General features: G+C 46.3%; 1 protein-coding gene across 1 annotated transcript; it reads left to right on the top strand.

Moving 5' to 3' along the window:
* Window positions 1-313: 313 nt before the first annotated feature.
* On the top strand, window positions 314-19775 carry pofut4 (protein O-fucosyltransferase 4). The gene is made up of 3 exons (XM_078428357.1): window positions 314-2161; window positions 5313-5938; window positions 16456-19775. Exons 1-3 carry the CDS (start codon window positions 332-334, stop codon window positions 16598-16600), a joined length of 2601 nt encoding a protein of 866 aa, XP_078284483.1. The 5' UTR covers window positions 314-331; the 3' UTR covers window positions 16601-19775.
* Window positions 19776-21378: the final 1603 nt, after the last annotated feature.

Here is a 21378-nt window from a genome sequence, read left to right as displayed (position 1 = left end):
CAGTTGCCCCAAATACCGCCCACCGAATGGTGAACGAGGTCTGATTGACCTGGACGATGACACCTTGGCCTGGCTCGCCTCAACGGAGCTGCAGGTCTAAAAGACATACGACAGAAGGAGAAGAAGACTATAGTAGGGTGAAGACTATTCCATGCATGATGTGCGAGGGAAGAGAGAGGGAATGCAAGGGGTACTTGAAGTTGCTCCTAATGTTGTGTCCATTGAGGCTGCACCTCGACCTTCTGCCGTCAAATGTGTGTGGCGGCCGCTGCCCTTCTCCCGTAAAGTGTGGCGCGGTGAAGTGTCGCGCGGTGCCGGGCCGGGCCGGGCAATGGCGGCGCCCGCGGTGCTGCGCCTCTGGCCGCTGCTGCTGGTGTTGCTGCTGGCGGCGGGGGCTGGGGGAGAGGCCGAGGCCCGGGCAGAGGCCGAGGCTGGCGTGTTCCAGCCCGCATCCGTGCTCACCCAGTTCCAGTTCGGGGTGAGCGGGGCCCGGCGTGAGGGGGACGGGCGGGCAGCGGCGGCGGCCGGAGCCGGGGGAGTGACCGGGGCCCGGGGAGGTGGGGCCGGAGCGGAGCTGGGGCCCGGGGTAGAGGCCGGAGCCGGGGGAGTGACCGGGGCCCGGGGAGGTGGGGCCGGAGCGGAGCCGGGGCCCGGGGTAGAGGCCCAGCACTACCATGGGGGAGCAGGGGCCGGGGTAGAGGCCCAGCCTGGGGGAGCGGAGCCTGGGCCCGGGGTTGTGGCCCAGCCCCGCCGTGAGGGAGCGGAGCCTGGGCCCGGAGTAGAGGCCCAGCCTGGGGGAGCGGAGCCTGGGCCCGGAGTAGAGGCCCAGCCTGGGGTAGCGGAGCCTGGGCCCGGAGTAGAGGCCCAGCCTGGGGTAGCGGAGCCTGGGCCCGGGGTAGAGGCCCAGCCTGGGGGAGCGGAGCCTGGGCCCGGGGTAGAGGCCCAGCCTGGGGGAGCGGAGCCTGGGCCCGGGGTAGAGGCCCAGCCTGGGGCAGCGGAGCCTGGGCCCGGGGTAGAGGCCCAGCCTGGGGTAGCGGAGCCTGGGCCCGGGGTAGAGGCCCAGCCTGGGGCAGCGGAGCCTGGGCCCGGGGTAGAGGCCCAGCCTGGGGTAGCGGAGCCTGGGCCTGGGCCCGGGGTAGAGGCCCAGCCTGGGGTAGCGGAGCCTGGGCCCGCGGTAGAGGCCCAGCCTGGGGCAGCGGAGCCTGGGCCCGGGGTAGAGGCCCAGCCTGGGGTAGCGGTGCCTGGGCCCGGAGTAGGGGCCCAGCCTGGGGTAGCGGTGCCTGGGCCCGGGGTAGAGGCCCAGCCTGGGGTAGCGGTGCCTGGGCCCGGGGTAGAGGCCCAGCCTGGGGTAGCGGAGCCTGGGCCTGGGCCCGGAGTAGAGGCCCAGCCTGGGGGAGCGGAGCCTGGGCCCGGAGTAGAGGCCCAGCCTGGGGTAGCGGAGCCTGGGCCTGGGCCCGGAGTAGAGGCCCAGCCTGGGGTAGCGGAGCCTGGGCCCGGAGTAGAGGCCCAGCCTGGGGTAGCGGAGCCTGGGCCCGGGGTAGAGGCCCAGCCTGGGGTAGCGGAGCCTGGGCCCGGAGTAGAGGCCCAGCCTGGGGTAGCGGAGCCTGGGCCCGGAGTAGAGGCCCAGCCTGGGGTAGCGGAGCCTGGGCCTGTGGTGCCGCCGGTGCCGGAGGAGGAGCCGCCGTTGCTGGTGTGGTGGAGCGGCCAGCTGTTCCCACACCTACCCCGCCACACACAGCGCATCGAGTGCGGGGCCGGGCCATGCGTGTCGAGTCGCCGCCGCCGCCACCGGGGCCGGGCCGCCGCCATCATCGTGTACGGCACCGAGCTCCGCGCCTACGAGGCGCCGCTGCCGCGGGCCGCCCGCCAGGCCTGGGCGCTGTTCCACGAGGAGTCGCCCATGAACAACTACCTGCTGGCCCACGCCGCCGCCATCCGCCTCTTCAACTACACGGCCACCTTCCGCAGGCACTCCGACTACCCGCTCTCCCTGCAGTGGCTGCCCGGCCTGCCCTACCTCCGCCGCCCGCCACCGCTCTCCCTCGGCCGCAAGCAGCAGGCCCGCAGCCGCGGCCTTGCCCCCGTCCTCTACCTGCAATCACACTGCCAGGTGGCCGCCGACCGCGACCGCTATGTCCGCCAGCTCATGCAGCACCTACAGGTAGGCTCAGCTCCAGGTGTTAGTTTAAATCAAATGTACACACAAAAATGCGGGCCATGTATGATATTGCAGGCATGTTAATGGTGTGGGTGGGGTGTGCATGTTAATGGTGTGGGTGGGGTGTGCATGTTAATGGTGTGGGTGGGGTGTGCATGTTAATGGTGTGGGTGGGGTGTGCATGTTAATGGTGTGGGTGGGGTGTGCATGTTAATGGTGTGGGTGGGGTGTGCATGTTAATGGTGTGGGTGGGGTGTGCATGTTAATAGTGCAGGTGGGGTGTGCATGTTAATGGTGTGGGTGGGGTGTGCATGTTAATGGTGGGTGGGGTGTGCATGTTAATAGTGCAGGTGGGGTGTGCATGTTAATGGTGATGGTGTGGGTGGGGTGTGCGTGTTAATGGTGTGGGTGGGGTGTGCATGTTAATGGTGTGGGTGGGGTGTGCATGTTAATAGTGCGGGTGGGGTGTGCATGTTAATAGTGCGGGTGGGGTGTGCATGTTAAAGGTGGGGTGGGTTAATGGGGGGGAGTATCTATGTTAGTGGTGCAGTGTTGGCAGGGCATGTATGATATTGCATGTTAATGGTGCCGGTCAGGTGTGTGTTGTGATGAGAGGTGGGGTCTGTCTATTAATAGAGGAGGCAGGGTCTGCCTGTTAATGAAGGGTGGGTTTGCAGGTTAACGAAAGGGGCTGGACCTATGTATTAATGAAGTGCAGGGGCGTGTTCAGACACAGAGTCATACCTCGCGGAAACAGGCCCACCGGGCGATTATGCTGGTGGTCTTGCCAAGGCAGCGTGAAGTGTAGATGGAGTCGATGGAAGGGAGGTTGGTTTGTGTGGTGGTCTGAGGTGTCCACGATTCTCTGCACATTCTTGCGGTCATGGATGGAGCTGTTCCCAAACCGTGCTTGTGATGCATTCCGAAAAAATACTTTCTACAACGCATCTGTGGGAGTTGGTGAGAGTTGTTGGGGACGTGCCGAACTTCCTGAGCCTACCAAGGAAGCAGGCGTTGGTGTGCTTTGTTTGCCGTGGTCCAAGACAAGTTACTGGGGATATTTACTCTGAGAAACTTGAAGCTTTCGACCACCTCTACTTCGGGACCACCAAGCACAGGTTGATTGGCCTCTGTATGTGGATGACAAAGTGCGATAACATAGAACAGTGATCAGTGATCGGAGTGGACACGATGGGCAGAAGGGCCTGTTTCCCTGCTGCATCTCTAAACTAAACTAGTTTGATTTTCAAACAAAAGGAAAGTACAAGGAAAATTTGAATTACCTGAGTGTGCTGAGCATTGCTTTCTCATTCCATTTCAGAGTTTGGAACAAATTCACTCAAAGATGTAGAAATCCAATCAGTATATTTACAAAGTGGGGACAAAGAGAGGAATGAACAAATGCCTTAGATTTGTGCAAAATATCACTCTAGGTGTTACAGCAGGGGGCAGTGTAGGTCCATGGGAAAGCAGGAACACTCACAGAATTGAGCCAACAGCAGGTACAGTCTGCTGCTGATGCCCAGCACTGCACTGGAAATATTGCTCACATTATTGCTGCTGAAGAAACTATTAATGGTGTCGAGTTTCCTTTGAACTTCAAATTCATTTTCTGATTGATTTGCACAACCCTAGTCCCACCTCAACCCACGCACCCCTCTTCCTGCCTCCACAAGAGAACATTCAGCCCAACCCCTGCACCATTCTGGACGTTTTGTTTCCAGTTGTGGTTTACATTAATGTCCTGTTTGTATGCACAGTCTTTTTTCTTTTTGAATTTTATGTGCAGTTTATGTCTAATTTGTGTTTGTGCATTTGTAGTTGCGTTGGTACGTTATCGTACCTCATTGCCTTCATCCACCTGTCATGTGCTAGGCTTTCTCCTGTCCCCACCTCTCTTCCAACTTTCTCCTCTTTACTACAGCCAGTGTGAGGAGAGTGGTGGACACAGCCCTGTCCATCACAGGCTCATCGCCTTCTATCCAGTCCACCTTCACGGTGCATTGCATGAAGATGACACCAACATTGTCAAAATTGCCTTTCTTTCTGCTCTCTTCTACCTCCTTGGAGAAAAAAACAGAAACTTGAAAGCCCCGATGTCTGAAAATAAAAAATAATGTACATGGGTGAGACAGGTTTAGAGGGATATATGGGCCAAACGCAGGCAGGTGAGACGTGTAGATGGGACATGTTGGTTAGCATGGGCAAGGGGCTGAAGGGCCTGTTTCCATGCTCCAGGATTCTACAACTCCTTTGGCTATCAGACTGCTGAACCAATCACCTCTTTCACACCCTCTTACTAAGATGTTGCCACATAATCTTAACTCAACCTCATTAATTTATTCTGTTATTGCATTTTCTTCAGATTGCACAACAATCTTTGCACCATTCTGCTGTTTTGGATTAATTGTTGTATTTATCTATCATTGCCATATACAGTTTTCTCAGTGAACTTCATGCGAACAAGGAATGTCATTGGACCCTGGTGTATGTGCTAATAAACTACTCTGAATCTGAACTATTCCTTCATGAACCCCATGTTTTCAAATTCCCTGGCACTAGTTTTAAAGACAGCCAGCCAGAGTTGTTATCCCTGATGCCCTCGACAACATCTGCCTCTCACTCAGTAAACCTGATGGTTATCATGTTCGTGTTTGTGGGAGCTTGTTGTGTAAAAACTGGCTGCCCCATTTTCTACCTCTTTTCTGATTGCTGAGTTAGGAATCTGAATGGGTTAAAATCTAAATAAACATTTTGACATTTATAATCATTTTGTTTGCAGCTTTGTAAGCGACTAAGATCAATTGTTCCAAATTAGCTGTGGCTTCTCAAATGGTGAGCAAATTGAATCCTGTAATGCAGCTGAGTTGATTGCCATGTTTATGGTGCTATGTGGTGGCACGTTATATGCCATCATTTAAATTGCTGCTTGTCCTTAAATTGTAGCTTGTCCTCAAATTGCCTCAATCTGTCTTCCCAAATGAAAAGAAAATAGAAGCATTATTTTTATCCTGTCCTGCCATTAACATTTTCTTAAAATCTGCCCAGCAGTTTGCGTCTTTGGCCAGGTAATGCAAATGGTTGTTGTTAAGCTTCTGCCACGACAGACTTTGAGCAGTGTTTAGTTTTCTGTCCGTCTCTCTCTCACCCCCAGATTGACTCGTATGGCCAGTGCCTGCAGAACAAAGAGCTGCCCACTGAGCGGCTGGTGGACACGCTGACAGCTACCACAGAAGACCCAGAGTTCATGGATTTCATCAGCAAGTACAAGTTTCACCTTGCCATGGAGAATGCGATCTGTGATGACTACATGACTGAGAAACTGTGGCGGCCCATGCACTTGGGAGTGGTGCCAATATACCGCGGCTCCCCAGTGGTGCAGGACTGGCTGCCCAACTCCCGCTCTGTCATTCTGATCGACGACTTCAAATCTCCCAAAGACCTGGCAGACTATATCAATTACCTGGATCAGAATGACGAGGAGTACATGAAGTATCTGGAGTACAAAAAGCCAGGTGGCATCACCAACACTCTTCTGGTGGAGAGTTTGGAGAAGCGGGAGTGGGGTGTGAATGACTTTAACAAGCCCAACTATTTAAACGGATTTGAATGCTATGTTTGCGATCAGGAGAATAAGCGCCTGCGGGCGGAGAAGGCTCACCAGGAGCAACCTGATAAATTCCCACCACCAGCCCCCAAGATGGCTGCCTACAATCACTTGGGATGCCCTGTCCCAGAGCCTGGGTTTGGAAGCTTTGATGACATCCCTGACAATGACAGGTACATCACTGGCATGCTCTCAAGTTTAGTTTCGTTTATTGTCACGTGTACTGAGGTACGGTGAAAAGCTTTTGTTGCGTGCTAACCAGCCAGCAGACAGACTATACATGATTACAATCGAGCCGTCCACAGTGTACAGATACGTGATAATGAGTATAACGTTTAGTGCAAGACAAAGTCCAGTAACGTCCCATTAAAGATATGTAAGAAAGAACTGTAGATGCAATCGAAGATAGACACAAAATGCTGGAGTAACTCAGCGGGACAGGCACAGGTAGCATCTCTAGAGAGAAGGAATGGGTGACGTTTTGGGTCGAGACCCTTCTTCAGACTGATGGACGTTTTGGGTTGAGACCCTTCAGACTGATTAAAGATAGTCTGAGGGTCTCCAGTGAGGTAGATGGGAGCTCAGGGCCGCTCTCTAGTTGATAGGATGGTTCAGTTGCCAGATAACAGCTGAAAGAAGCTGTTCCTGAATCAGGAGGTGTGCGTTTTCACACTTCTGTACCTCCTGTTGATGGGTGAGGGGGGGAGTGTCTTTGATTATGCTAGTGGCCTTGCCGAGGCAAGTGAGGTGTAAATAGAGTCAATGGAAGTAGTTTATTATTGCCACGTGTACCAAGGTACAGTAAAAATCTTTTGTCTGCATGCTCAAATGTCAAAGAAATGACTTTAGGTGAATACAGTCAAGTCGTGCACAGATGTGCATGTGTCGCAAGTTAATATTCCCTGCAACCTGAGCATGTGGCTAATGCTACATTTGAAAATCGCAACTTCTTTCCATTGTAGCATGCAATTTTGTATCTGCACTTTTGTGCGCAGTAACCGTTGCGGAGTTTGTACGCTGCTACATACCAGGTGTGAGACAGCCACAGTGCATCATCCTATTGTGGAGTAATTAGATTCTGTATTCAGATAGAGTTCAATGTTAAAAATAAACAAGAATTCAATGTTAAAAATAAACAGGCTTAGAAACTGGGTCACATTGCACTATGTTTCTACTATGTGGCCTGCAACAATAGCAAAATGTCATGCAGGAAGTCTGCATAGACGTCCGACTGGAAATGTAAAGATTATTGTGTTGAGTAAAGCCCATCACACATAGGCTAAACCCGGATCAGAGTCTCCTTGCCAAGATTGAATTGCCCTGAAGGTAGATATAAAATGCTGGTGTAACTCAGCGGGACAGGCAGCATCTCTGGAGAGAAGGAATGGGTGACGTTTCGGGTCGAGACCCTTCTTCAGACCTTGAATTGTCCTGAGACATTCCAAACAAGGGAAGGGGTATCGCCCCAGATCAGAGATATCATTGACGATAACTGAACATTGATCTTGACCGGGGTGAGGCTGGTCTTTGATTATGCTGGTGGCTGCTGAGGTAGCGTGAAGAATCAATGGAAGGGATGTTGGTTTGCGTCATGGATAAATCTTTTGTTTATTTATTTATTTTTATGTTTTACTTACTCTGTAAAGCGTCTTTGAGTTTCCAGAAAAGTGCTATATAAATTAAATGTATTATTATTATTATGGTCTGGGCTACAATTGGTTTCTTGCGGTCTTGGATGGAGCTGTTCCCAGACCATGCTGTGATGCATCCTGATAAAATGCATTCTACGATGCACTTGTAGAAGTTGGTAGGGGTTATTGTGGGAAATTGATGACCAATAGCTCACTTGACTTTAGAAAAACCAGTGGAGATTACGACCCACTCTACATCAATGGGGTCTGTGTGGAAAGGGTACCAGCTTTCAGGTTCCTGGGTACGCACATCGCAGAGGATCTTACCTGGTCTACCAACACCATCACCACAGTAAAGAAGGCACAGCAGAGACTCCACTTCCTGAGGATCCTCAGGAAAACCAACCTGCAGGAGAAGCTCATGTTGTCCTTCTATCGCTGCTCCATCGAGAGTGTGCTGGCATACTGTATAACCACATGGTATGCCAGCTGCTCAGAAAAGGACAGGAAGGCCCTTCAGAGGGTCATCACGACGGCCCAGAAGATCATCGGCTGCTCACTGCCCTCCCTGGAGCACCTGTTCAGACTACGCTGCCTCAGTAGAGCAGGCAAAATAATAAAAGATCCATCCCACCCCGGCCACCGTCTGTTTGTTCATCTGCCCTCTGGTCGACGTTTCAGGTCGATCAAATCCCGAACAAACAGACTTAAGAACAGTTTTTACCCCAGGGCCATACGAGAACTGAACACTACCTTTGCACTAGGCAACACCGTTAAAAAATCTTGTACTTAATATAATTGTATTTAATTGTATTTATGTATTTATTTGTTTTTGCATTTATTGCATATATGTTTGTACGCACCGTCAGGATTGGCTATTTTTTAATTTCGTTGTACTCGTTGCAATGACAATAAATGAATATTATTATTATTATTATTATTATTATTTTGATACGTTAGTGATTGCAGTTTGTCACTGGTACATCAAAGCTGGATTTTTTCTGCCCATTGACTTCTGATTGTAGAGTAAGATCCTAATTATCTTTGGGATTGTTTAGTTTCATTGTTTGATAATCAGAAGGGATCAATTCTCAAAATCTCTCAGCTGAGTGAAATGAATCAAATGCAACAAATTGAGATGGAGTTCTGTGAGATCCAGCACTGATGTTGCACTTAGTGCAAGGTGAATAACCCAGGAATGTTTCACTGGTAGTCAATCACTTTCAATGGTGTACCGAACTAAAGTGCAGAATAACAAATGCATGGCAAACCAAAGACCTTCCGAAAGCATTCCATGTTAAAGCTTGATTAAAGCAATATCTGCAAAAAGTGCTTGGAAATGCAGGGAAGAAAGGAATTGATCGATTTTCTGTGTCAGAATTGTGGTCGGCTACTGCTTAAAGTTGTAACTAAAGGTCACTGAATTGGAAACTAGCCCAGAACTGTTCAAATGCCAAAAGTGGAACCTTTGGGTTGAATAATGGTCAAAGATGTAATTGGCAGACTGCAAGTAACTGAGTACAGCGATGCTCCATCGACAGATGTCAGGTTTATGGGATAGTTAAAGAGGATAAAGGGTTTCAGTAAAAGGTCCTCAAGATCAATGTTCAGTTATCATCAATGTAACCTTCAGGAACCTAGTTGAAGGCCCTTAGTGTTGGAAAAGACCAAAGTTTTAACGCAGAGCCTGTTTATGTTTTATCAAGAGGACGTGAGAATTAAGATGAAAGTGTTTTGATTTTGGTCAGAAGGGATGAATGAGTGGTAAGGCTTGAATAGTTCTGAAATGCTGTATTTGATCATTTATAGCTAGACGCTGAGCAGAGTATGTTTTGCTGCAGGCTGTGGTCGTTTGCTGTCCAATCTACTCAACCTTTGTATTTCCTTTCTGCCTCTGAAGTATTTTAGTTGGAGATGTGTGTGACTGGGGTACCTTTATACATCCTATTTCTTTTGAAAAGCATCATATAAATCCAAGTCTTAAGTTGGAAGTCAGAATGTAGGGATTTAATTGAAACAATACCAAGATATATATAAAAGGAAGTTGGAGTGCAGGTAGATTTTTCTATTATCAATAAAGTAGCTAATGCTACGACTGTAAAAATATGTAAGTCATAGAGCAGTACAGCATAGAAACAGGCCCTTCGGCCCACTGAGTCCACGCCGACCAGCCATTCCCACGCATTAACACTATCTGACACAGCCTTGGAACAATTTACATTTATACCAAGCCAATTAACCTACAAACCTGTACGTCTGGGGAGGTGGGGGGGACCGAAGATCTTGGAGAAAACTCACAGGGTCACGGGGAGAATGTACAAACTCCGTACAGACAGCACCCCTAGTCGGGATGGAACCTGGGTCTCTGGAGCTGTGAGGCAGCACCTCTACCACTGCACCAGTATGCCATCCTACTCTACCACTGCTCCAGTATGCCATCCTACTCTACCACTGCTCCAGTATGCCATCCTACTCTACCACTGCTCCAGTATGCCATTCTACTCTACCACTGCTCCAGTATGCCATCCTACTCTACCACTGCTCCAGTATGCCATCCTACTCTACCACTGCTCCAGTATGCCATCCTACTCTACCACTGCTCCAGTATGCCATCCTACTCTACCACTGCTCCAGTATGCCATCCTACTCTACCACTGCTCCAGTATGCCATCCTACTCTACCACTGCTCCAGTATGCCATCCTACTCTACCACTGCTCCAGTATGCCATCCTATTCTCATTTGCCTGCATTTGGTCCATCGCCCTGAAAACCCTTTCCATCCATCTATCTGACCAAATGTCCTTTAACAATACGGGACTGCTGTAGAATTAATTGTGTGTAGAAAGCTTTTCCTTTTGATTAAACATTTGTGATTTCTTGATTAGATTGTATGGTCAAACGAGGTTATCTGTATTTACAGGCTTACAGCTGATAATTTTGGAATTCCGACATTTTCATGGATCGACCCATCATTTAGGCCAGCCACATTTCATTTCTTTAAAACAGCCATTAAATAAATTGTTCTTTCCATCTAAAAATTATCAAGTACATTCCTTGTGCTTAATATTTCCGTTTTCTGTTCAATTCATAAAGCCTCCCTGTTATCATGATTCAAGGGCACATTAACATTGCCTTTCTCCAAAAAAAATTGTGTGACTGTGTAGGCTTTTCGAAAAGAGACTTAACAGAATTAAAGTCAGAAATAATTTCCAACTCGCTTCTGTGCTGCCATTGTGCAGATTTCACTGTAGATAATCAGATCTTTGATTGAATTAATTGAAAGGTACAGGGTGGATACAAGCCCTTTGGCCCACTGAATCCTTGCTGACTATTGATCATCTGTGCAAATGACTTCTGTGTTGTCCCACTTTCACATCCACTCCATACATACTAGGGGCAATTTGCACAAGCCAATTAATCTACAAACCTGCATGTCTTTTGGATGTGGGTGGAGACCCATGTGGACACTGGGAGAATGTGCAAACTCCACACAGACAGCACCCACGGTCAGGATCAAACCCGGGTCTCTGGCACTGAGGCAGCAGCTCTACAGGCTACGCCACTGTGCAGAATGTAGCAAGGCAGCTAGACTATGAAGCAAACAGACAAGATTTGGGGATATGGGCAATTAATCAGTCTCAAAGTGACATCCTGCAAGGATTGGTGATGGGACCAATGTCAGTTTCCGTTTACTGTGAATAACACTAAATTGAAGGGGTAGATAATTTTGAGGAAGTCCAATAAGGTACAAGAAGATATTTATCACTTGCAGAATTGATGACTAATTGGCAAATAAAATGTGATGACATGGGTATGAGGCTATACGTTTCAACAAGACCAATAGAGGGCTTCATGAACATAGAAAATCCATGAGACAGGTCTTGAGCCAGAGATTGGTGAACTCACTAATGGAAGTGAGAAGCTCAAAATCATGAAACGGGAAGCTGAATAAACACGAGGGAGAAGGAAATGGAAGGAATACCTTTTGGGTTAGATGAACAAGAGTTAGCTGGGAAGAAACGTAAACACTAACATAAAATAGAGGGGCTGAATGGCCTGTAACCATGCTGCACATTCTGTGTACTTCCATGTTTGTACGTTCTCCCCGTGACCTGCGTGGGTTTTCTCCGAGATCTTCGGTTTCCTCCCACACTCCAAAGACGTACAGGTATGTAGGTTAATTGGCTGGGTAAATGTAAAAATTGTCCCTAGTGGGTGTAGGATAGTGTTAATGTACGGGGATCGCTGGGCGGCACGGACTTGGAGGGCCGAAAAGGCCTGTTTCCGGCTGTATATATATGATATGATATGATATGTCCAACCCTCTTCCTGTCTCCTTTGCAACTATACCACTCACAGAGACTTACTCCGATTAAGATGCTAATTAACTAAATTGGCTTGACTGTTACAAATTAATTAAATCATACCTTCAGTCTTCATTAGGAGTCCCTAAAGGGTGCTTCTATAGGAAATGAATTCTGTGACTTACGCCATAGAATGGTGAATGACTCATTGCGTCTTTGAAAGATGGATTTCACATACTGTAATATAATTAGGAAGCAAAGCTAGATTATACAAGGACATTGTTTAGATGCACTACCCTTGCATTCATCTCAATAAAAACAACAAATTTCACCCTTTTATGATTATCCATTCTCAAAAATATGAGTCAGTTTTCCACTTGGTCTCTCAGGAGATAATTTACTATTCCGAAAGAGCAGGTGTCATGTATTTTAAGTGATATAAAAAATATCACTTCTACAAAACAAAAAAATGGGGGCATTAAATCATCTCAGAATGGGCAAGTGTTGCTTAGATATCCCCACCAAAGTACGTGAAGGTCATTTGGACTATTGAGTCAACGCCATTTCTCAAACATTTCCATTAATCTCATCCCCCCTCCAATGGCTGATTATTCCACTGTTATACACTTGGGGAAATGTACAGCTAACCAGCCAGCATGACTGGTATGCGAGAGGAAACCAGAGTACCTGGGGGAAAATCACCGGGAGAACAAAGAGTATCCGAGAACAAGATTGAAGCCGGCTTAGTAGAAACAAGGAATTGCAGATGCTGGTTTACAAAAATGACACACAGTGCTGGAGTAACTAAGCAGGTCAGGCAGCATCTATGGAGAACATGGACAGGTGACCTTCCATGTTCTCCGAAGGCACTGGTTGACTCACTGAGTTACTCCATCAATTTGTGTTGTTTATTGAACCTAAGTTGTTGGATCTGTGCAGAAGCAGCATTAACTGTGCCAGTGTTAGGAGATGTGATCCAGCTTAAACAAATAGAGTCATGCATCACAGAAACAGGCCCTTCAGACCAAACCATCCATGCCAACCAAGATGCCCCATCTAAGCTGGTCCCATTTGCCTGCATTTGGTCCATGTCCACTGAACCTAGTGTGAAGTATTGCACTACAGGATCAAGAATGAGAATAGGGACTAAGAAACCATCCATCAGTGTTACCCCTTTTAGTATCGCAAAGTACACCAAAAAGCTTCATAAGAACACGGTTTAACATTAAACTATGCAAGGAGATATTTAGATGGGAAACTAAAAGCTTGTCAAATTAATAGGTTGCAGGAAGATTTTTAAAGCAGGCGAGGGAAGAATGCACCGCAAGACTTGGCAGCTGAAGACATGACCATTAATGATGGAGCGATTAGAATCAAGGCTGAACAAATCTAATGGGTACGAAGTAGAAGGATCAGAGGGAAAGTGCCCAGATACACAGTTTGCAAAGCTAACACTAAATAGGGCTTCGGTCTGAAGAAGGGTTTTGAACTGAAACTTCGCAATCCATGTTCTTGGTGGATGCCGCCTGACCCGTTGAGTTACTCAAGCATTTTGTGTCTTTCCTTGGTAAACCAGCATCTGCAGTAGGTTTACTACGAACAGAGCTATTTCACATTTAAAAAAATTAAAGCAAAAATTTGGTGTCAAAAATCAAAAAAGTAAAGAAAAAGATAATTGAGAGCTCATTGAGAGCTCATAGTGATCAAAAGATCACTAATGACTTTTTCCCACTTTTGACAGATTTGTTTCTGTCTACCATCCCTGTCATAACTGCTAATTGATGTAACTGAAGCTTGGTTATACTGAAACTGGTGGCAGAATGCAAGATATACACACATCGGCCTCTTCAAGGACTGCAGTAAAAGTATGTAATTTATCTTGTAATTGAAGGTTTTCAACAGTTCAACAACAGAGCTTTATTTGTCATTCGGTACCAAGGTACCGAACGAAACTACATAGCAGTCACACACAAAAAAGAACACAAGACACATAACCCCAACACAAACGTCCATCACAGTGACTCCAAACACCCCCTCACTGTGATGGAGGCAACAAAACTTCCACTCTCTTCCCCACGCCCACGGACAGACAGCTCGTCCCCGACCGACCCGCACAGTCCCCGCAAGGGGATGGAAGTCCCCGCGGCCGAGTCGCACCGGGCGCTGAGATGTCTCGCGGCCGAACCGGGCGGTGGAAGGCCCCGCGACCGAGCCGTGCGCAGCTAAGTCCCGCGGCCGAGCCGCACCGGGCGATGGAAGGCCCCGCGGCCAAGCCGCACCGGGCGATGTTAAGTCCAGCGGCCGAGCCGCACCAGCGATGAAAAGTCCCGCGGCTGAGCCGCGCCGGGCGATGTTAGGCCCCGCGGCCCGGGCACTGTTAAGTCCAGCGGCCGAGCCGCACCGGGTGATGTTAAGTCCCGCGGCCGAGCCGCACCGGGCGATGGAAGGCCGCGCGGCCGAGCCGCACCCCGCGCCGTGAGGAAGAGACCTAAAAGAGAAAGGTTTCCCCCACCCCCCCACCCACACCACCACCCCCCCAGCCACACCACCACCCCCCACACATACACAACCAAAAAAAAAAAAAAACCATCCCAACACCGACACACAACATAAAAAAAGGAAAAAAGACGAACAGACTGCTAGCGAGCCGCAACCGTTAGGCGCCGCCACTTCCGCCGCCACGTTTGTCCCATGTTTTGCAGTCAAGGTGAACTCTTTAGTGAGCCCTGCAATAATACTGAAGCATCAGTAGAACAATCATGTTTCTTTTGGGAATCTGGTCTTGTTTGCACTTTGTCAGTATCTGACATTTAAAATTAAAGCATTTTTTACACAGAATTGCAATTGACTCCTATCTTGATGTTGGGTGTTTACAAGTGAACTGTCCAGCAACTTATTCCAACTTCCAACCATTGTCATGGTGAAATAGCCCAAAAAGGGGACAAAACGTAATTTATCTGATGATTGTAATTGAAGTCAGGAGCAGGCTGAAATCTCAAGAAAGTTAGTGTGAGAGTGTTATCAGTTAACATTCAAAACGGTCCTTTGACGGAGAATCAGTGGAGAGAAGTGATTTCAAGTTGATGACATTTCATTGACTTGTGCAGACATAATGCGGAATGCGTTTTTGCCATTTGATGGTTGGCATGGCCATAGTGAGCGAAGGGGCAGTTTCTGTGTAGTGTGACTATGACCTGGCCTGGTGAGACTGAATGCCTTGCTCTCTGTATGAGGGTAGTTGAGAATCAACAAAAAAGCCTTTGGATCTAGAGATAAAACAGGTGGGTTTTTTCCATGGAGAAAAGGGCCTCGACCCGAAATGTCACCCATTCCTTCGCCAGAGATACTGCCTGTCCCAATGAGTTACTCCAGCTTTTTGTGTCTTATCAAGGAACTACAGAGCTGGTTTACCTAAACAAAAAGACACAAAATGCCGGGCAGCATCAGTCTAAAGAAGGATCCTATCCATGTTCTCCAGAGAGGCTACCTGACCAGCCGAGTTACTACCTGACCAGCCGAGTTACTACCTGACCAGCCGAGTTACTCCAGCACTTTTTCTCAGCAATCGTTTCATGTAATCATTGCCAATTTTATAAATTTCTAAATTTATTTAATTTCAGTTTAAATTGCTCAGATGATATTATAATATTCAAATGCTTATCACGATCTGTATTTCAGATCTCTCTAACATAGTCACTGTGGTTACTGCCATGCCTTTCGATGATGTAGGAGCACATGGGCAGAAGGATGAAATGATGGGTTGGGTCGGTTATGGTATTTGTCTATTTTTTGGACAAAAGCATTATGGCGTAGAAAATCTTGCTACTTACACAGAACCCTACAGCACAGGAACAGGCCCTTCAGTCCACAATGTATGTGCCAAGCATGATACCATGGTAAACCAATCTCCTCTGCCTGCACATGATCCATATCTCTCCATTCCCTTCATATCCATGTGCCTATCTAAAAACCACTGAAATGCCATTATTAGTATCTGCCTCCACCACCACTATCCCTGGCTGAGTGTACCAGGCACCCACCATCCTCTGTGTAAAATAAAACATGCCCTGTACTGACTGTCTATGCCTCTCATAATTCTATATACTTCTATCAGTTCTCCCCTCAACCTGGCTTTGACATTGTGCAGTCAGTGGGAGGTACTGGGAGGTGGTTGGAACTTGTTTACAAAGAGCAATCCTTCATGTCCAAGTTTGAAACTAATGTACATTTTCATTAAATGTAATAAAGCTGATGATTCACATTTCTAAAACCTGAAATCTCAAACACCTACTTCAGTAAGTTACTGGTTTGCATTCAAATCTTCTCTGGAGATTTAAGTGTAGAATTCATTGTTTAATCATCGAAGAATCTAAGTGGCTTTAAATTCATCCCATTATATCTTGCTGAGGTTGGTATTATGTAGTGTTCAACAACCTGATGGTTGTTGGGAAGAAGCTGTTCTTGAAACTAGAGGTCACGGTTTTCAGGCTCCTGGACCTTCCCGATGATAACAAGGAGATGAGAACGTGGCCAATGTCAGAACTGCTGGAGGTCTATGCTGGAGGTTTACAGATGTGCACAGATGTGCCATTCCTTAATGAACCAGCTCTACAGATGTGCCATTCCTTAATGTTTACCTGAATGTTGGGTGTTCACTTTATAACTTGCAATTGCTTCTGCGGGATCGATATTCTTGTTCGTCCTCTCCCATTTACTGGCGAATTGCTAATATTGTTTGTTTTTGTTTTGGAACAGTTGGAAACAAATGTGGCAGCAAGATTACTGGCAGAGCGCTGACCAAGCTGAAGCATTGGCTACCATGATTCTCCGCAATGAATCCGACGCGAGTAAATTCTGGGATTACGTCCATCAATTGATGATGAAGAGGAGCAAACATTAATGCTGGGATTAAAGCTATTTGCAAATCCTACTTAAAAATCATACAAGCAAAGGATATACACCACCCAGTATGTGTGACTGAACGATCATGTTGACTTATATATAGATCTATTTTCATTGAGAACAATTTCTTACAATTTTATATATTTTTAAAAATTGTCACGTATTCATTCTGTTTATAATTGTCCAAAAATAGGCAGCTTTTTATACTTTTACTTGTGTTTCGTCATCCATTTTGTAATACAGAAGTCAGATCAGAGGTCAGATTCTGTGCCATCTTCACTCCCGCTGAATTCTGTTCTGCCAGCTGTTCTGTGACGCCATGACCAAGTGTAGTCTCAGACGAACCAGGATAAGAAATCTAATGGCTAGATAAATCAAAACGCACATAAATGATGTAATCCTCTTAAAAACACAAAGTGCTGGTGTAGCTCAGTGCGTGAGCCAGCATCGCTGGAGAACATAGATAGGCGACGTTTTGGGTCTGAATAAATGTTTCAATCAGGACCCTTATCACCTATCCGTGTTGAACAGAGATGCTGCCTGACCTGCTGAGTTCCTCCAGCACTCTGTGAAACATCACCTATCCATGTTGTACAGAGATGCTGCCTGACCCGCTGTTACTCCAGCACTCTGAAACATCACCTATCCATGTTCTCCAGAGATGCTGCCTGACCCGCTAAGTTACTCCAGCACTTTGTGTCCTTTTTTTGTGCTGAGGACAAACCTCCAGCATCCCAGAGAAAACAATCTTGAAATGCACTGCTTAATCATTCATCTCAATCAGGGTAAAAAATATATCTGTGTAGGAACTGCAAATGCTGCTTTACACCAAAGATAGACACAAAATGCTGGCATAACTCAGCGGGACAGGCAGCATATCTGGATATAAGGAATGGGTGACGTCTCGGGTCGAGGCCCTTCTTCAGACTGAGTGTCAGGGGAGAGGGAGACAGAGAAATGGAAGGGTAAGGTGTGAAAAACGAGACATCAAAGGGGATGAGGCTCAAGGAAAATGTAGAATAAATCATTGTTAGCTGGGAGAAGGTGACAACGAAGCATACAAAGATAAGAATTTAATCAGGAGGACAGTCATACTGATGGGAGAACTAGGATGGGGAGGGATGGAGAGAGGGAAAGGAAGGGTTACTTGAAGTTAGATAAGTCAATATTTGTACCGCTGGGGTGTAAGCCGCCTAATAATATATCTGGCTCGTACACTCTCATTTAGCAGTAAGGCATAGAAGAAAATTATAAAATATATGCACAAAGATAGTTTGAAGGAATGGCATGTGTCTCAGTACTTCAGGGATTACCTTTGCTGAGGATTCATTGTGTGTAACTTGCAGTTGCTGCCTTTGTCTTTTCAAGGTTACTTGTTCATTTATCTTTTGGTCACGGGAGGTTCAGTGCCTCAGGTTTCCTCGCAGTGACTGACAGGGGTAATGGTGAAGTGGGGTTAATTGATGCCTGAGGGAGACCAAGTCTGTGCTGGAATACTGTCAGGAGCTCAATTACCTTAACTTTTACAGTCCGTGCCAAAGCTTCGCCGAGCTCCTATGCAGCACCAATTGTACACTTGAGGCATGGTTTTTATGAACCACATAAATCACAAAGGTACATTGTTGATTTTAGCTATTTTTGACCAAAATGCACGTCTTTTATCCTGGACAACCAGGGAAAGCATCTGGAGGATAGCAGACCTGTTAATTTAAGATCCAATGTTATATGGGTGTAGGAGGTATTTAAATCACTAAACGTGCCCCTGCCTGACTTGTGCATGGGGATGAGATTTACAGCAGATGATTAACTTGGCATCTGTGCAATAGTGTTATTCCTTTTGCAGTCGGTACCGTTGAGCTCAAAACACTACATAGGATTATTTTACAAAGGATATCAGTCCCTTGATGGAGCCTTTCCATGGTCAAAATGGCAGTCTGACCTTTTATTGTTTGAAATTTGCACATTTATAAATTCTACAATGGTGAAAAGAATGGCCATTAAGTATTTTGCTGTGGGGAAAATTTTGCATCTCAAATCCACATGAAGTAATCTGTACATTCACTTCTATGCTTCCTACAGTAAGTGTTGGTTGACTGTGTTGTAGCCATTGATTCCAGCATAGATCCTAGTTGCCATCCAAGAGCTGTACAAAGGGGTCAATGCAGCAGTGGAGTGCGACTTCTCTGTACTCACTACATGGTGAGGTAACATCTGTACTCCCTACATGGTGAGGTAACATCTGGAAGAACGTCACTCATTCTTTGTGCCTTCAGTGCAATTCAGAAATGTTCATTATTACCTTGGGTTTAAAACAGATGCATGAGGATTCTTTCAAATTCTCTCCCTGGTCCTTCGTAATTGTAGGCATTGGTTATTTTTTGAGTATCATGTACTTTTCAACTCTACCTACTCTCGGAAGTTAAAGTGGAAGATTTGGAGTTTTGTTTTGTGCTTTCCTGCACATCAGTCGGGCTCAGTTGGCTCCAGGGAGTGCTGTTTACAGAATCTGCTGCTGAAACCCAAAAAGGAGTTTATTGTTACATGTGTCTTTAGTATTTATCATTATATTGTAGGGACTGGTTACCCAATGCGAACCTGACACAATTCGACTATGTGTGTGGTATTTGGTTTGGCTGCTCAATTAATGAATTGCCAACTTTACATCAAAGAGCAGACTTTGGAAAATATAAATTCTTCCACAGTTATGAAATTCCTTAATTTTGTTTGTGCCCGGGTTTATAAATTTAAATATAGGATGTAAGGCCCACCAGATATCTATGGCCCAACTGTTATTGCAGAAGTAGAAGAAAGATATAACCATTCTCGTTAAGTATTCTGCAGTTGGTATGATTTTACTCATATTTTCTGAAATGCAATGCAAATATTATTGGAGTCTTTTTGCACCGATATAAATAAAGCAGTATTACTAGGAGAAATCAGAAGGACTACAATGTTTTGGCAGAATCTGGTTAATTTATTTTTGTATTTTTGTCTGCCCTATTTTTCACTTGTCTTCATTTATATTTGGATATAACTTGCTTGTTCTGAACTTGTGGGAAACCTCATCAAAATCAGGATCACATTCCCAGTGACCTGAGGACTCAGTATTATTTCTGTCACATTATAGCAGCTGCAAGAGAGTTGTTATTTCCCAAATGCAGATAACACTGAATACAAGATCAATAAAAATGATAATTCAAAAAATGAGTTCATTGCATGTTACTGAAGTAGATTATGTTGTTCCTCAGATTCTTTACGATCAGTTAGAATGATAATTTTCTCAATTATTTCCCCAGCTTATTCCTCCTGAATTTTGAATACGTCATCCTATACAGCTACCTTCTGGGTAAATTCGCTGAGTTAAACTCAATTCTACAGTTAAAAGGACCACAACAATAAGATTACCATAGAGAAACTGACCAGAAATTCAGAGGAAATATTGTTCAATTGTGGAACACGTTACCAAGTGGAGTGGTTAAGGCAAATTGTACTAACAAATTGTACAAACAGATGTAATTTAAATTTAGAAGGGTGGGGTGGTGCAGCTAAGGCAATGCCTTATAGCGCCAGAGACCCGGGTTTGATCCTGACTACGGGTACTGTCTTTACGGAGTTTGTATGTTCTCCATGTGACCTCATGAGTTTTCTTCGGGTGCTCCAGTTTCTTCCCACACTCCAAAGACGTACAGGTTTGTAGGTTAATTGGCTTTGGTAAAATTATAAATTGTCCCTAGCGTGTGTAGGATAGTGCGAGTGTGGGGTAATCGCTGGTCGGCACGGACTCAGTGGGCCGAGTGGCCTGTCTCCACACTGTATCTCTAAAGGAGGGAGAATGGAATAGATTCTGCCAACGGGATTGAACAAATTAGGAATGGAAAATGTGCATTTGAATTTTACCCACATGTTCCGTGCTTTTGAAGTGTACAGCCATTTCTGTGCTTTAGAAGAAAACAGCCAGTCAAATTATTGTACTCTATTAAATAGCGGTTTCAAACTGTGCATCAATACTTTTCCTTCAACTCTTAACAATATCAATTGAAAGCCCAGCTGGCCTATTGTCAGCGATTAATATAGATGAAAGTAGTTGCGTGATGTGACATTTCAAAGGAAATTAAGTCTTATCAACACTAAGCATCTTGGACTGTATTAAAAAATGGAGCCTTTCAAAACCGAATTTAACTATTAACGAGTTTGCCACTGTTGGCTGCCCCGAAGGTGAAGGGCTTCATATCATATATATATATACAGCCGGAAACAGGCCTTTTCGGCCCACCAAGTCCGTGCCGCCCAGTGATCCCCGTACATTAACACTATCCGACACCCACTAGGGACAATTTTTTAAAAACATTTACCCAGCCAATTAACCTACATACCTGTACGTCTTTGGCTTGTTTCCATATCGTATCTTGCAATCATAAACAGATAGTATGGGAAATGGTGACCCCTGAAACTATCAGGTAGTTAATTAAAAATAAGTCTCCAATTGCTTTAAGGGAAGGAAATCAGGTCTTTGTGACTCCTGACCCACAACAATGATGTTGGAAACTCAACTATCCACTGAGATAGTGCGGTTAACATCCCATTACAAGGCAATATATGTTGAGCTGCCCAGCGATGCCCACACGCCACATTGTTGTTACTCCTGCATGAAGATCGACAGTTGTGAACGCTCACCTCCTGCACCTTCGGCAAGCGAGCTAAGGTTCCACGATCAGCCTGGGAAGCAGAACATGGCCATCTCGGCCCATGGAAGTGGAGGGGCGGCTGGTGGGGGCG

This window comes from Rhinoraja longicauda, chromosome 35, assembly GCF_053455715.1.
Source record: "Rhinoraja longicauda isolate Sanriku21f chromosome 35, sRhiLon1.1, whole genome shotgun sequence".
NCBI lineage: Eukaryota > Metazoa > Chordata > Chondrichthyes > Rajiformes > Arhynchobatidae > Rhinoraja > Rhinoraja longicauda.
The sequence above is the reverse complement of the archived record's forward strand: the minus strand, read 5'-3'. Positions and strand labels throughout refer to the sequence as shown.

Excerpts from the sequence above, each read along its gene's own strand:
- pofut4 (XM_078428357.1), top strand. The coding sequence starts at position 332 with ATGGCGGCGCCCGCGGTGCTGCGCCTCTGGCCGCTGCTGCTGGTGTTG. Across the intron at positions 2,162-5,312 it reads AGCTCATGCAGCACCTACAG|ATTGACTCGTATGGCCAGTG; the intron begins GTAGGCTCAGCT and ends TCTCACCCCCAG. Across the intron at positions 5,939-16,455 it reads GACATCCCTGACAATGACAG|TTGGAAACAAATGTGGCAGC; the intron begins GTACATCACTGG and ends GTTTTGGAACAG.